The following is a 17,384-nucleotide window of genomic DNA, read 5'->3' as shown; positions in this document are numbered from 1 at the left end:
ACTAGTTGGCCATAATGTTGGCAAATTGATGGCCTGCCGATAAAATATGTAAATTATTAAGCGGAAGTTCTATTTGCATTGTTTTGTGATAAATTGGCGCTGGGAACGTACGTGTCGTTTAAATTAGCATAAAAGACGGAGCCTATAAGAGTCAGTTGCACATAGGTTAGGCCTTAAAGACGCAGTTGAAGCATCAAAGACAAAGTTGAAGCGACAAGTGCAACCGCATTCAAAATGTTCCGATACCTCGTTGCTGTAATGCTGTTGGCTGTGGTGTACATCAAGGGTAAATATATATTTAATACGACCTTTCGAGAAACTTCATTTTTCGTAACGTTTCCGAAACATAATATTTTCATATTACGGATTTTGCAAACTTTAATTTTCGTATCTTTTGAAGCTGCCCCCCAATCGAACTCGTGCCCCGAGAATGAGGAATGGAACGACTGCGGAAGAGAATGCGAACCATCATGCACTTTCCCGACTCTGCCCTCTGCCTGCTCGTACATCGTGAGTACAGAAATATCTTTCACTTCTCAATATACAGGGTGCTCGGCTACAGGTGGGAGAAAATTTAAGGGGTGGTTCTCGACGATAAAGTAATACGAAAATGAAGAATCATAAAATTGCGATTTTGGCTTCGTTATTTAGTTATTAACAATTAAAAATCCGCCTAAAATGCGGCAACGCGACCAACAGAGGTGTACGTTGCGTACGTCATAGAGGCGCGCGACAGTCACATTTGCAGCCCCAGCGAGGTGAAAATGTTTAATAAATCGTTGGACGACATTGAACCTACCTACTCGTTAAAATCCACAAGGGCATTTCTAATATCCGCCCTATGGAATTATCGAGTAGAACGGGTAAATAATGCCCTTTCACTTTTAAATTATTCTCACAAGAGTAGTTTACTCGAGATCACTATAAAATGGTATCCATTGTGTCCATAAATGTTGAATAAAATCCTCACAAGTGCAAGTATCCATACAAAAAGATACATGCGTACCGGAATCACACACAACTAATTCACGTTTGATGCACGCCAATTTGACTTTCGCACACGAAAAATAAACTATCAGTGATTTATTAAACATTTTCACCTCGCTGGGCCCCAAATGAGAATCAAGGTATGCAGTATGCATGCGTCTGTCACTTGATACGTGACTGTCGCGCGTCTCTATGACGTACGCAACGTATATGTACCTCTGTTGGTCGCGTTGCCGCATTTTAGGCGGATTTTTAATTGTTAATAACTAAATAACGAAGCCGAAATCGCAATTTTTTTTATTCTTCATTTTCGCCTTATATTATCGTCGAGAACCACCCCTTAAATTTTCTCCCACCTGTAATCGAACACCCTGTATCTTTCTGAAACTTTTACTTGAATTATCAATAAATTTCTTGAATTAAACAATCGCACGTTTGCGCAGTTGGAACACTGTGCAGACATCGTATCGGGCTGCAGATGCAAAGATGGCCACGCTAGAGATAACAATGACCATTGTATTTGGGTAACAAACTGTACGGGATCCCTCACTTATCTTTGAAGTAATCTTCGAAATTAAATGTAGAGACAACGGTGTAAGACATGACTTATTGACAATAAATAAGATAATTTCTGCATAGTATTTTCAGTCACAATGCTGTTTAAAAATAATAATAAATTGTAGAATAAGGTCCTGCGGATGAATCTGTACGCTCAATATTGCAAAGGTGAACCATTTTTCTAATACTGAGGATGGTTTATGGGAGATAATTCTCATTCCTAAACAGTTGTTAGTTAAAGAAGGGGCACGGGGCATTGTTTGCGCGTCAGCAGATCGTGTCAGGTCTGATTAGGTGGTTCAAAGTGCGCATGAAACGTCGACCCTCGTTTCAACTCCTCGTGACAGCACAACTGCCTTGAAAAACTGACACCAACTTCAATCATTGACCGTTTCGGAAACCCCGCCCCTCTTTTCCGTTCTTGGGAAGTGACTCCAAAGCCACTGACCTGAAATCTTATACACGTAGTTCCGACACTGCCTCAAAGGAAGCGACGAAACGGGAAACAAAAGGTCACCCGGATTCATGACAATGGGAGGGGGTTGCCATTGTGGCCGTCGCAACACTCGACGTCTCTTGATTAGGGGTTTCTCCTTTCAGGTATAAGCCTCCAATTAAGCTAAGAGTTTGTTTAATAATTATTTGCATTTATCATCATTGACAGCTGGAAGCTTGAACAAGCATTTCCAACATTACGAGCAGGTAAATCGCAGAAATCAGTCGAGCAATGCGAAGAAAAGGTTCCATCATTGAAAGATAGGTGATTGAGACGAACTTCTGCCCAGTATCCGGTGGGCCGAGCGTTTATTTTTCGGCCGCATTGTCTCCTTTGTGAACGAATAATCCCGAAGACGCCGGAAACGTAGCGTGCAGATTTTCGAGACGCAGAAATGGGCTAGCGACGGCTGAAACGGAGGAAGAAAGAGGACGACCGGGGACCAGAGAAGAGGAGAAAATAGCCGGTGTAACGTAAGAAGGACGTCAGGAGCAGCTGCTGGCCGAGCGTTTTGCGAATTCTGCCGCGAGGCATTAACAGACCACCACCCATCCCCCCGTTCGTTCTTTTCCCAAGCGATTTTCGTCCGGTTCTTCGCAAAAACGAGCGCACGACGCGCCGGTTCGCACGCCGCCAGATGAAAAACCTGCTTCCTACCGTTTCTTGAAAACGAGCTTAGAAAACGCGTCTTTTGTGGCGCCCAGGCTCCAAGCTGTCTCTCCCGAACGCTTCGGACATTCTTCTCTTGGACGATGACCTATCTTCTCTTTGGAGCGCACTGGACTGACCCCGAGAGCAACACTTTTACTTTCAGTTCATATTTTGTCTACGTTCAATTTAAATTTGAAACACTATTTAAGAAGCAATCTTTGGGGTGTGGCTTCGTAGCCCAGGACCTCCCTGGAGCCACGCCAGTGTCCCACAGGGCAATCAAATCCAACTGTACTCTCGAAAGCGGAATTAACACGGAATCGCGCAGTTCTTCACGTTTCCGTGCTCTCCACGCGGCTCGAGTAAGATAAATCTAGAAGAGGAGAACACTCTGACGCAATGGTACTTCAAGAGACTAGAACGGGTCTTTTTTCCCGCGAGGAAGCCTCCGGGGGATGTTTCCACCCACTTTTCCCCAACTCTACAGAAAGAAAGAGATTCGCGACGAATGTAGATCCGCGGTTCCGCCATTTCAGCGATTTCCGTTGAACGTCTCGACGCGATTATCTTGCGATAATCAAACTGTCGCGCGCTTTTAAATTCTCCAGCAAGATCTGATAAGTAAAACGTCTCGTCTTCGGCATCGAGCACCTTGGCGATTTTAAATGTGAAAGCGGGATGAGCAGAATTAAACCTGCCACGGTTTTATATTTCACAATGATTGGAATTGTAAAAATTCATTTATGGAAAATAATGGAATAAATTTCCTTTAGCAGGGTTCGATTATGTTGAAAATGAATCTAGTGTAATAAATAGACCGCGGATCTTCATGCAAAATAAAAATGGTTTGCATTGATTGCAAGACACACGAGCGAAATAAACATTTCTTTCTTCGTTTAATTATCTAATTAAACTGAAACCAATACGCTGATGTCTTTAAATCTTTTTAGTATGCCCTCTGCTTTAAATGGTGTTTACCCATTTTTTCCATAAAAGCATAAAATCCGCAGTCTAGTAATAAAGGTCCGAAGATCGAGAAGCGATTCTCACGCGTGTTCATTAGCGATTAATTTTTTCGAACGGGGAAAAACGGGACACGGTTAGAATAATTATCCACAGCCTATTCCCAGCACATCTGACTAGGATATGTTAGCGGTTTCTTCATCTCGAGATTAGGTTCGACGTCCCGAATTCGAGAAAAGACGGGTTTCTAGCCAGCAGCGGTGCATAATTAAAAATCGATTTCTCAACGGACATTCCGGCCCTGGAGCGCCGCGCCGTCGACGTCCGCGTGGTTTTTTGCAGCCGAGTTTCGCCAGGTCCGGCAATAATTCTCGTCCGTGGTAGAAGGAGAAACGACTGGCGACGACGCCAAGGCCCCCGGCATCGATATTAAATTGTTATTTAAATCTCGTGTTTTTGCGAGCCGCCGAGTTATGGTTAACGGGCTGGAAAGGGAAAAAAGATGGGGACGGAGTGCGCGGCCGATTCGCGAAAAAGAATACGAGGAGGAGGAAGTTTCGGGCACACACGGCCGGCACAGGCACAAAGAACGGCTAGCAATATTTCTGTCATGCTACATTAAATTCGTGCGTTTTCGAACGCGACTCCTCCTCTCCACCCCCGCTCGATAACCAAGAGCAGAAACGCCGGGGGAAAGCCGATCGCCTCGCCACTAGCTGTCCCCCTCTTGCTCTTCTTCACCCAACGATTTTTATATCTTCGTTTTCCCGTTGTGATTCTTGTACGGTTTATTTTGAAATTCGTCGAACGATGTAACAATTCGAGCGGCGACGATCGATCCGTTCAACGCTTCGTCCGGTCGGGTGTGAAACGCCGGCCAAAAGGGAAATAAAATCGGCGCTGGGGCCTGGCTCTCGAGTGAATCGTTTGTAAAATGGAAAACAATTTTCGATAACCGTCGACGCGCGATTCGATTAAAACCCTCTCTCACTCTTTTTCTCCTCCTCCCTCTCTCTCTCTCTGTATGTCTCTCGCTCTATGCAGTGACACAGCCGCGGAAATTGAAACAAAAAAAGTTGCGCCGATGACAGCCGCATGTCTGCTTCCCGTGTTTTTTTACAGCGATGCTAAAATGGGATACGCGATAATAATTAAAGACCGATGAACGGGAAATTCGGCGCAGCTTTTCCACTTTTTCGAGGACCCGCCAGACAAATTAAACGATTTTTGAGAGCGATATCGGTCTTGAATGACGCGCAACCCCGCCGATGTGTGTGGTGCTGTGAACTTGAAGGTTGATGCTGAATTTTAATCGGACAATTATATCGGAAAATATGTGAATGTTTACGGTGATTCGATGTTATGAACGAACATTTAGCTCAAGCCTTTATCAACTGCGTAATACGCCAGAGGGTAGAGCTTAGAGATTGTGTACCTAACAGATAAACCGTCTGAAAAACAAATAATAAAGTACACATGCAGGTATACATCGTATCAAAGACAACAGAATAAGGTATAGACGCTGGTAAATCGTTCGAGAGATGGAGAATAAAGTGTGTATACGATCGAATCGCTTGAAATACGAACAATAAAATGTTTACGCCGGTAAACAGCTTGAGAGATGAAGGAAACAGTGCGCATGTAATAAAATCGCTTCGAAGACTAAAAATAAAGAGTGTGTGCAGATAAATCGTTTAAAATATGAAGAATAGAACGCGCATCGAGTAAAATCGCTTTCGCGACGAAAACTGAAGAGTGTACGTGGACAAATAGTTTGGAAAGCCTGGAGGAAATTGCATAAATCGTTTCACAGTTCCGTTTTGGCTGCAGTTGATCAGGAGGGTCTAGCGGAAGATATAGGTTAGCACGGCGAAAACTTTAGAACTTCCGGGTGAGACGATTGAAATCGTATCCTGTCTGGCGTGTGGGAACATGGCGGGTGTATGAGGGTACACGAAGGCATTCGATTAATAGGAAAGTTTTCGCTGGAAGTCGAACGGCCGTAAGAAGGTCGATAAAAGAGGAAAGAGTAGTCTCTCGTCTACAATCCGGGGCGATACGATGGAGGGAGGGAGGGAGAAAAGGAGGAGGAAGAGGGTTGCTGGTTCTTCTCGCGTTTCCATGTTTTCCGGGCCACGTTCCGCGAAACTACCAAACTTTTCCGACGGAACGTGTCCTTGCTCTGCCTCTCTTTCTCTCTCTCCCGGCCTCTCTCCCAGCCCGCTTTATACCCTCGACTCTCGTGCTCTTTGTTCTCGGAGCGGTTCCGTCGTTTCGACGGTGTCCCGCGAGACAATGCTCGCCGTTGCTGTTTCCACTAAAACGCGACTGATTATTCCAGATACGCGTACGCGCAGGCGAATAATGCGCTGCCGGACAAAGGGACGTGACACCGATGCCGCCGGAATACCAGGCTCATTATTAACGCCCAGAGAAGTATTGTCCTCTCCCGTCGTTCCTTTGACGTTCCTCTATCCGACCCTCTCTCTTCCTCTTTCTCTTTCTCCGTAGGGACCGCCCCGGGGAAACTAGTGTTCACTGATAACTTCGCGTCGCGATAACGCTCGCACCCGGGCACACCTCCGATGTTTCGAACCCCCGTAATTGGAAAACCTCGATGAGACTTGTACGACCCCATACACGCCACCTTGGGAACCTTCGATGCTGGAAGCGCCGGTAAAGGGGTGCCCGCGTGCCCGAGCGAGATTGTGGTGGTACACACACACACATCGCTAAATCCGCATATACTATATGCAATCGCAAGGGTTTTTTTCTACGCAAACTAACTCGCGTACCAGTGTTTTTGATCAATACATTTAGGGTTTGCATGGACGATGGACACTGTATTATCGACCTGCATTATCAGCCGTATTCTGTTGTAACATTTGTAACGTGCAGTTTAGAAAAGAGACAGTGGTGCCTACTAGTGCAAAATTTCGGAACCTCGAGGTGCTGTTTTTTTCTTACACATTTTTCGCATGCTGCCGTATATTATACATTACACGAAGATAGCGTAAAAATATGCCTGGACTATGTCTGGACTCTGGACAGACATAGATTGTACTTTTAGAAATCACAATTGACCGCTTATAACTTCTCATTGCGATGTTGAAGCGTCAGTTTGTGTAGGAAAAAAACCTTGTAATTGCATATACGACATATGTATATGCGGATGTAGCGATGTGTGTGTGCCACCACACTCTCGCTCGGTCACGCGGGCACACTTAAGGGAATGCTCTCATTTCAACAGGAATGAAAATTGGAAATTTATTTAGTAAAAAATACCACGCTTTAAGTACATGAGTATATGATAAAGTGACGATAAATTTTCCCATTTTTAACCACCCTCTTCAGTCGATCGGACAGAAGACAGCTTTTCTCGACGAGGTAGCTGGAGGGTGAGAAAGGACAGAGACACGGTTAGGGAAGATAGAGGCATTGACACCGCGCAGTTTCGCTCGAGCAGGGCAGAGGGACGAGAGTCTAGAGTTAGAGGGTGTACGAGCGCATTATGACCGATGAAATACCGTATTAAGGGTCCCCCAACAGCCTCGATCCTAGATACAGACGCACCTGCCCCACACGTTCGTCCTCAATCCGGGACCTCTTTCAGCGGCCCCTGGCATCCCTTTGGCCCGGGCTGGAATGGGATTGTTTCAGCCCGTGTCCTTTTTTATTTTCGTTCTCCACCGTTTCTCCGAGGAGACGCCGCGCCGCGCGCTTCGGTCACGAATTTCATCTCTCCGGAGAATAGACAAGCGTATCAGATAGCCGCTTATTGGATCCGCCGCCAATGGAAGCACATCTTGCCATACACCGCACCCCGCGTACGCGTCTCTGCGAACCAGAAGGGACGATTCTTCGTTAAGGAGATTACCCGGGGCGCAGACGTTACCTGAGGAGCGATTATTATTTCACGGGGTCTGCCGGAAAAGAGAAAACCGAGGAGAAGGTATCTGGACGGCGAATCCATATTTACGAGTGCCGGGCGTACCGCCTAACAAGTATTGCTGCGGCTCGATGAAATATTTCTGAACGAGGAGATGGAGAGGAATCCCTTACGTAGGATGCGGCGAGATTGCGCCAAACGCCCCATTGTCTTCAATGTTCTTTCGACGACCGTGAGTTCTGGTGATCCAAAAAGGACTAGGGAAGGTCCAGGGAGGAGGGAAGGTCCAGGGAGGAGGAAAGGATCGAGGGATCTAGGGTGGAAGAGGTAACATCTACAAAGGGGAGTGTCTATGCAAGGGCTGTAAGAAGAGGAAAGTCCAGGGGGAGGGATAAGGAAACGGAAGGGGGTAGGAGAGGTCCATCACATTATCCCCCAGAAACTACCAAGACTTTTCCGAGCTCCCGGAGGATCCGTCGACCCCGGCAGTTCGCGGAGCACTGACAATTTTTAGCAGCGCACCTCTATGTATAACTTCGACCCACCTGTTCGTCTGCCAAATTATATCATTCTAGCGCCATCTTACGACACAAACTACCATTGTACCTAACCTACAAGAATGTTCCACGGGCAATTCTCGTGAACACCAAATAATCAGCTTCTGGATTATCCAAGACGAACCCAGCATCCGAAAGATCAATGAGCAACCATTTCCGCTAACATAACTGATCGTAATTCGATGAAGTCCCACAGCAACCTAGCAGGTGAGCCGGAGCAGAGATCGACAGCGTCCGACCACCTGAACAAAGTGACATCGTGAAACACGACGGGATTCCTGTATCCAAGCAATGTTCTGTTCGTTCCAGCGTGCGAGAAATCCTGTTTCCCGAATGGCATCGATGTCCTACAAAAGGGGCTTTTGAAAGCGGTTACACGCGGGAGAACACGTACGTATACATCGAGCCGTACACATCGTGGACTTAAGGAGGGTCCAGACGAGCAGCTTTGTTCCGCGTTAGCACGTGCTCCATTGTAGCAGAGAGACCGGCAGAAAGAGGACTGGCTTGAACCAGCTGGCTCGAGGAAACAAAGTAACGCGCAAAAAATCCAACGGAGAGAGAGAGAGAGAGATGTTTTACACCTCTTAGACGGGCTCTCTGCCCACTTGGCAACGGAGCCGTCGCCTAACAATTACAGCCGGGTTGCACAACGTAATTGTATTAATCATGGAATTCGACGTACCGACGATATCTTGACCGGCACGGAACTAATAATTATCGTACCGGGAATCGCCGGGAAGCAGATATGACTAATGGCGCTCGTTAAGTTTGCCACAATGTAACAAGACTTCCCACTGGACGATAAAAATAAATGCAGTATCGCGTTAACCGAGCTAAAGTAGACACGATGATGTCATACAGTTGGTGCATAGAGCGCACCGAGGTGCAACGTAGTTCGTAGATTGAACGATTTTGCACCGTTTACGAGCTGCTAAAGAGGATTTGTCTGCAGCCGAGAACAAGACTAAGTTTGCTCTTGGATTTTATAAAATTAACTCGAATAGAAAATGCCGTGCCGGAAAGGAAATATTCTTTCCAGATCAAAATAAAAATGATTTTTAAGAGAACAAAGGGACCGGTGGAACGTCTTCGGAAACATTGAAACGTCCGCAGGTTTGACGAACGTCACGACAGCCCGCACGCCACCGGCAGGCAGTGTCATTCCCAAAAGCGATTTCCACGCCCTCGCCAGGCCTAGAACGAGCGCTTGATTGCGTACGAATGCGCCGCGATTTCGGGATGGGAAAGGGGATGTCGTTTTCCGGAAGGAACGGGAGACCTCGAGGAGAAAACGGTGCGTGTGACGGATAGAAAAGCGAAGCGGGACTTTCTTCTGGTCCCCTTTCTCTACCCAACAGCAGCAGCAGCCGCCTTTTGGGAGTAGAATCGACAGGTTCAAAGGGATGGATGTTGTAGGGAAGAAAAAGAGAGAGAGAGAAAGAGGGACACACGTTGGATTTCCTCGTTTGAAGAGCGTGCGACGTGAGCTTTCAGGCAATTTCTCGGTCGTGCAGGTCACGTCGGTGCCGCGACCATGCGAATACGTCGGCACACGTTGCTCTCTCCTACCCTGATTTGATCCCCCACGTTGCGGCCGGCCCGAGGGTGTCTCATAAATATGATGGGAACCGGGCTTCTCGGGGATACTCGGCCGGACGAGTGCTGTACGTGTTTCTTCCTCCGTTATACCGTTCGAGAGACATGCCGGATTTCTCGCGGAGACCGCCCTTCATTCTCGCTGACCCCTCAAATCTCTCTTCCGCCGAGCAAATTGTTTCTTCGATCGTCAACTGCTCGCACACTTCCCTCTAGCTCACCTAGATTCATTTTTCGAATGGCGACACCGTGAGCACGAAGCAAACGACGCAAAACGTAGCTCAAAGCTAGGATCATTGTTTTAACTCCGTCCGGAGCTGCGAAGTCACGCCCACTCGAGGCACTTCACGTGGGAGGGCACAAAATTGATAATTTTCCATTGTTATGTCCTGGGCTGGGAAGATATACAGTAAAGTAGAGGATCGTGCTACAGTGTGAAATATGTCTGGGCGTACACTGCCCTATGGGGCATCCATTCGTTTCGCTGGAGAGCTACAAAGCCACGCCCACTCAGGACATTTTATATTGATACAGCAAAATACGTAGTCTTCTCTCCCTACTTTTTAAATTAAAAACCATAGCAACCTCTGTAGGATGATACTGTTCTGACTCCTCAAAAATCGAGAGCTGCAAAACCACGCCCACCCAGCACTTCTTGTAACCTTTCTACTATTTGCTTTGAAATGTCGCTCCCAGAGGCATACTCTAGAATACTCTAGATCTAGACGGTGGTTTCTCCGATGTGATTCATCGGAAAATAAATTGTTGGCGAAGACGTCTCGCTCCCATATAATAACTCTGTTAGCAAAATGAAAAAAGAGAGCCGAGAGTTGTTTCTTTCATTGTTACGACTCGAGTCGGCAGTTACATAATCGCGAAGGCGTTCCCGTCGATATCGAAGACCGGTTCTCGACCAGGGAGCAGAGATTCCTGCACGATCGCGGAATCGTTGCATCCGAAATGGATTCTGATCGTTCCAGGCGTCTCCGTCTGGTCTTGTCGAGACGGGGTGCGTTGCGCAACCCTTTGCACACCGCGAAACCGATCGCTGATGATGTAACGTTCGATCGGCTTTTTGCCGTGCTCGATGAGAAGTTAATGGCAGTCCTGGCGAGAAACTGGCCCCCGCGGCGGTAATCGAGTCGATTAATCGACGGATGTAACTGTGAAATCGATTAGACGCCACGGTATTTCTATTTTCGTCGCGAAGGAGAATTCACCTGTCGTGGTCAGACGTAATCTAACGAATCATAGTCCGTTCAATTATAGTGTAATAACCGCTCTACAAAAGACTCCGGGAAAAATCCAGTTTACATATTCAATTTTTTTTATTGACTGCGCGATTGTGCCATTAAAAATTGCATAAATTTATAGCTCAACGAATGAACAAGCACAATAATTGCGTACTAAATTCGCTATACTCGTGCTAATAAATAGCTGCAGCTTGCACAAAGAGTGCACTGATAAAGCGTGTCGCGTCGCGTTGCGTTGTAGCAACTAAAAACCTATTCGTACGAAACTAATTTTTCCCATGATCGCTCTGACGCATTCCGAGCTCTGACAATAAGGATTAATTTTCAATCGATCTGATGCGTGGTCCCGTCGCATTTTTACATCGGGAACTGTCAACGCGTCAAGCTTTTCCGCCCGAGGATCCAAAGGCGTCGGCTGTTTCTGTTAATCGTCGTACAATTCAATTTCATACAATTTCTTCCCTTTCATCGGGCTCGGGGAATGGAAGCTGCCGTGTCAGCAGCTCGATGCTTTGTCGACTGACAAAGGGCGCGCGTCACACGCGTCCTTAGCCCGCGTTTCCTCTTTGACGATGATCTCGATCGAGTTCGACAGCTGCTGAATCCATCGCGAAGGAAACAGAGCCGAGCCAGACGAAATTTTCCTGCACAAACACAATAGGAAAAAATTGTGTTCACTTTTTCTGACGGTAGAAACGGGTAAATATTTTCCTCGGCTCGGAAGATAAGGCGATGGAAACCTAGCAAGACTTCTAAAAAGCTGACGGAGCGTTCCGATTGGAAAACAGCGATCAATTTGGAAAAACCGAGCGCGCTCGATCGGCTCGATCGTTGCGCAACGGCGTCGAAGAAGGCTAGATCCGAAGAGATCGGCTTGTTCTCGTGGTTCTCGTCTCTGTGTTCTGTCTGGTGCGCGTTCTCTGGCTCGCAAACAACTTACATAATACCGTATATTTATCCGACAGCACGAGTTTACTGCACTACCGACACCGTTCCCTCTCCCGCGGAATTCCGCGATGGCACGCGCTATCTCTTTCCCTTTTCCTCTTTCTCTCTATCTGTGTGGATAGTATGGAAGCGGAGAAAAGCGCGTACATACGCGTACGTGTTCATTACGCGCTATGCAACGTGCACACGTGACCGCCGGCGCTCCGCTGTCTCATTAAGAAACAGTCGTTGGCCCTTTTTTTCGGACGAGCAGGAATTATTGCCACCGGCGAGATTACTTATCGGCGTGTCCCGCTGCCAGCGAAACACGCCGCTTCTAATTACCGAGCGGATAACATCGGAGAACACGAGCCGAAGCCGCCGCGCCGCGGACCCTCTTCTAACTTGCTCGGAGATTCTTGCAGATTTCTATGGGGAATGATCTTGTATCCCTCCCCCCCTGACTCTGAATGGATCGCAGTGACTAAGAATATGTTCGTGCGGACTTGGTGTTAATGAATTTCGCAGTGCTCATTATACCTTAAAGACGACTGACAGCCAGCATTTTTACGGCTGGTAATAAGAAGCGGGCTCTGATACTTCATTAGGCTTAGTTGCGCGATTCGGAGATGATGCAAAGGTTTATGCGACCTCAGCGTCGTTGGGGATGGTTCTCGTGGGTTCATCTTTCAGTTGCGCGATGTCTAAGAGCGAATGGTTTTATGGCTGACAACGAAAGTTGAGATAAAACTGCGTTTAGATTGTACAAACGTGTGAGTGAGACCTGTCGTGAACGTTTAGAGTCGTTTGCACCTTGTTCAATTTGAGATAGAGCTGCCCGAAAGAGGGGAATTTAAAACGCAGCAGTTCCAAGAGTCACGTTTTACAGTATCCTCTCCCACGACCTGGCGCATACCCAGAACAAGCGCCACGGTGCACACACAGGTGTGTCTATTGTGTGCACGGTAACCGCTGCGGCGTACACTATGGTCCACAAGTTGGCCGACAACTGTTCATTTCTACAAAACCGTGGACACGAAACGATCAAACAATTTTATAAAAACTCTTTATCTCTCTGTGAAAATCGTGAAAATCCCGTGCCTCGCAAAACCATTTTTAAAAACGAAACAAACAAATAACAAGTTCGAGCTAATGCATGTATGCAATTCTTGTTGCACTTTTTAAATTAGTTATTTAAATGCTCGATCAACAACCGCGACAAGGTTCACCATCATGCTATTTTGCGCTCGGCAGTCCAAATAAATCCGAAACGATATTCCAGGAAACTCTGATTAAAAATGAACGGAATGAACGAGTAGCTACAGTGACTCCCAAAAATATTCGGACACTAGTTATAACTAACTTTATGTTTTGATAATTCGTTTGTTGATAAAGCAATCGCCCTGGGAATTGTTTCTACCAATAAAACATTTATTAATGTTGATAAACATATATACTTTGTTTGAAAAATATACATACGTTTCATAATAAAAATTATTAAACGAAATAATGGACCATTTGCGGCTCACAAAAATATTCGGACACGTATTATATTTCTCTGCCAGTCGCCTTCTGGGAACGCGATATTCCAAGAACGCGAAAACGTTTGTTTGCAATCAGAATCTCGTGGACCATTAGATGTGCATGCCACCTCACTACTGTCAGTAGTAAACGTGAATTCGTTCAAGATGGGTCGCAAAGGAAAGAATACGAGTTTTGATGTGCGACAGCTTGTAATTTTTCATCGAGAAAAAGGAAAAACCTATCGCAAAATTGGTGCAATGCTTCGTATAAGTAAGAGTACTGTTGCAGATATCTGTCGACGATTTTATATTAAGAATCGCATTGATTCTATTCCGCAAACTGGAAGACCAAGTCTCTTATGTGCGAGGGAGAAAAGCAAAATTATTCGGAAAGTGAAAAAAAATCCGCGCTTAAGTGCTCCAAAACTAGTTAGTGAGCTATTAGGAGAAAGCTCCAAAAATGTGTCAGCCGAAACAGTTCGGAGAACGCTGAGGCAAGCTGGTTACAATGGAAGAGTAGCTAGAAAGAAACCATTTATCAACGAAAAGAATAGGAATAAACGAAAATCCTTTGCAAGTTAGCTAATTTCATAGGATCAGACATGGTGGAAGGATGTCATATTTGCTGATGAAACCAAATGGAAAAGCAATTAAAACAAAATGGTTATGCCACGAAGTATTAAACAAATTTTGCAATGCTAAATTACATTATCTAAATAGAAAAATTAATATTGCCCGAATATTTTTGTGAGCCACAAATGGTCCATTATTTCTTTTAATAATCTTCATTATGAAATGTATGTATATTTCTCAAATAAATTATTTACGTTTATCAACATTAATAGATGTTTTATTGCTAGAAAAAAATCCCAGGACGATTGCTTTATCAACCAACGAATTATCAAATCATAAAGTTAGTTATACCTAATGTCCGAATATTTTTGGGAGTCACTGTATTTCGTTGTTTACGCAACTGAACCAGCCAGCAGCTCGTTTCCTGTAGCTGCACTTATCGATGTAAACGTCCGATCGACTTATGAACGGGAGTGTATGCTACTTGTAGACACGTTCACGTTCTCGGTCAGCGTCGGTCGTGTAAGAATAGACGGCGAAGTGGTAAACACCGCCGATACCGGACGATAAGTGTGTCTAACCTAGCCCAAGAAAAACTCGACAGCCGGCTAGTCGATACGCTAGAACGGCCGTGTTTACCCGCGACTAGGCGAACATGTTGCAACGACGCAATAGAGATAGTGGTAGGAAGAGACAGAGAGAATAAATGATATCGCGCGACGGAGGCGCGTGCTACCTAGATCGTCGACGAAATTGATTTGTCTTATGCTGCTCGTCGCTGCGATGACGACTCGCCACGCTCGACGGCCAATTATTCGACGCGAATGACTCGTTATCCAATTTGGCTAACAAGAACTACGATTGAACCGTCCGCCGACGACTGTAACGAGCTTCTGACGGGATCCTGCTGCCAGCTACGCGACCTCTTCTGCTTGGCAAAGCTTACTTGGTTCGTGAAGAATTTTCAAACTTCTCCTCATTTAGGTCCATCCCCTAAAATCATCGTCAGAAATCATCCGCCAGATAAAGGCCGGTAGACCTGTGTCTGATCATCTAAATAAAAATCAATTGATCTGTCTGATCCTCCAAGATGCGCTGACCAGTCATCGAGTCTTAGGAATAGAATTTTGCAAACATTTCAGCCCTAAACGGAAACGACCAGTGATGGAAGATGCAGCAAAAGAGTGCTCCGAAGGGAGTAGAACGGAGGAGACATCCTGTTCGGATCCCGGTCATGGAGTCTCGATTATTTTCGAGCGAGTTCGTTATTATTCCGCCGGTAGGTGTGCGATAAAGCGTTGTTATTGCATGTTGCAGTGCAATAGGTCCTTAGGTGGCTCCGTGATTCACGAGGCAGGCCGAACCGGAATGGAAAAGGAGGTGCACGCGGTCCATCACGTAGCCGCGGTCGCCACGTAGCGAGTTTATTGCGCGCTCGAATCCGCTCGTTCTCGCTCGCTCACTCGCTCCGCTCGCAAGTTCGTATGGCTTCTGACGTAACAGAGAGATAACGTTTACTGGTGTGTGCCTGTCTGCCTGCATCGTCGAACGGCGTACGCGTGGGCACCGCGTGAGCCGGCCCGGAATATAATGTAACCTCACCAGACGGAATTACACTTAACTAACCTAGCGCAAAAACCAGTCCCGACTGGCTGAGACACGTAGCGAACCGCGACAAGAGCAAACAAACATGTTTACCGGGAACGTAAACGCGACGTAACGCCGCGTTCTGCGCCGCAACAAGCCGCGATGACACAGATATACGCGACGCTCTCTTTTACCCAGACGATGGCTTCGTTGGTTGCACCGGGTTACGGTACCCGGTGAACTCTTGGCCGAACACGCCACGATCCTCGAGAGCTCGCTCGGAAATGGTCGCCGGTCGTTTCTATCCCCGACGAACTTGTCGCAAACTCGCGGAGGTTGTAGTTCGAATTGCAGACATTTTGGGGAGCAGCCAAACGTTGCGTAAAAGTCGATAGGATTTAATATTTTGACGATTTCTATCCGTGGATGCGGCTATTGCGGAAGAGAGAATGCTATTTGTGGCGGCGTTCTTGGAATTTTGGAAGTGGGTGTTTGCGCAAACATCCGCAAACTGGTCATCGGGAAACCAGGAGACTATTTAGTATATTTTCGCTGCTACACCAAATGAACTTCTACTTCCGTCTACGTTCTTGGAGTTCGTCCATTGAGAAGGAAGTTTGCACAAACATTGGGAAATAGATCGCCCGAAACGTTATGTAGAATTTACGGACGCAATAAGAGAAAATATTCAGTCGAAATCTTTATGAGAACCTCATACATCCTGCGTTTACTGTAGGAAATAAAATTCCTGTATCTTGTTTGTTGCAATAGAAGTATGTGCAACATCTACAAACTTATCAGTAGAACACGTGATAGTATCTCAAGAACCTTCTACGTCGCAGTTACAAGAGACAACAACTCTTAATATCTACGCTTTTATAATTCGTCCCCTGAAAGGCAAGTTTGTATAAACTTAATAAAAGAAAATTCGAACAAACTACAACAATTGAAACATCAACAATCAGCCTGAAATCGAATTCAAAACCTTTAAGTAGATCCAGACAGCCTGGTCAGACACGAGCAGACCAGCTGCTGCGGCACGTCGCGTCGGTAAAAGCGATTTCTGCGCGCAGAGAATGCAAAACAGAGCTCGGAAATGAAAACAGTGCGTGCTTCTTTCAACCGGGAGCTGATAGTACAATCTGTTTTCGCGTGGTGGAAAATTCCCAGCGACGTAATAGTAGTTTTCGATGGCTGCTCGATCGGAGTGGCTCGCGGGACATGGTAACTGAAACAGACACCCGTGGCAATCGTCCGATTAGAGATAACGAGGGAGGACGAGAGACAGAAAAAGAGTGAAAGAGGGAAATCGAGGGATAGGGACGTAGATCCGGCCAGGAATTGGAATTTAAACGAGGACCGCGTCGCGATATCGACTTTATCAGTGAACGAGGGCTTGGTCTTGCCTCGCGACAAGCAGAAAACGCGAGAGAAGAGGCGGAGGTGGAGGAAGAGGAAGACGACGAAGAGGAGTGTGGTGTCGGCGCGCGTGCTGGTTGGCTGCCGCGTAAGAATAGAGCTAATAAATAGCTCCGGCGGGGAGAGGCGATATTACTAACCTAGCTCAACGTTACGGCACGTTGCCGAGCGCGACCCTGACGCAAAAGTAGCAACGTGCGCGCTTAGCCTAGCTCGCTCGCCGCTTAGTGCCTAGGTCGTTGACTGATTATTTTATGCACTCGATGCAAGTGCACCGCGCGCCACGCCGTGAGCCGCTCTTTCCACGTATGTGTGCGCGCGCGCGCCAACGCGCGCAAATACCTGTCGGCCTCCTCTTTATTCAGGCAAGCTTTTCAGCCCGCTAATGCCTCCATTGTTCCC

The 17,384-nt window shown here is 46.5% G+C and overlaps 2 protein-coding genes across 3 annotated transcripts in view; one reads left to right on the top strand and one right to left on the bottom strand.

The window, feature by feature from the left end:
• The window catches only part of LOC143216224 (headcase protein-like), a 207,044-nt gene that overhangs the window by 120,170 nt on the left and 69,490 nt on the right, over window positions 1-17,384 (bottom strand). The gene's annotated exons all lie outside the window — the stretch shown is intronic.
• LOC143216226 (chymotrypsin inhibitor Ani s 6-like) lies at window positions 144-1,628 on the top strand. Of its 2 annotated transcripts, XM_076439093.1 has the most exons (3): window positions 144-286; window positions 401-510; window positions 1,431-1,628. In XM_076439093.1, exons 1-3 carry the CDS (start codon window positions 235-237, stop codon window positions 1,545-1,547), a joined length of 279 nt encoding a protein of 92 aa, XP_076295208.1. In that variant the 5' UTR covers window positions 144-234; the 3' UTR covers window positions 1,548-1,628. The 2 variants fall into 2 exon arrangements, with proteins under 2 accessions (XP_076295208.1, XP_076295207.1); XM_076439092.1 differs by having other exon boundaries at window positions 235-510.

Source organism: Lasioglossum baleicum, chromosome 15 (genome assembly GCF_051020765.1).
Source record: "Lasioglossum baleicum chromosome 15, iyLasBale1, whole genome shotgun sequence".
Classification (NCBI taxonomy): domain Eukaryota; kingdom Metazoa; phylum Arthropoda; class Insecta; order Hymenoptera; family Halictidae; genus Lasioglossum; species Lasioglossum baleicum.
Note: the sequence above shows the minus strand (reverse complement) of the source record. Positions and strands in the feature narration are given on the sequence as shown.

What these genes read in the sequence shown, in the direction of transcription:
- LOC143216226 (XM_076439092.1), top strand. Translation starts at nt 235, where the DNA reads ATGTTCCGATACCTCGTTGCTGTAATGCTGTTGGCTGTGGTGTACATC. An exon ending in CCTCTGCCTGCTCGTACATC is followed by an intron (nt 511 to 1,430) that starts GTGAGTACAGAA and finishes ACGTTTGCGCAG; the next exon opens with TTGGAACACTGTGCAGACAT.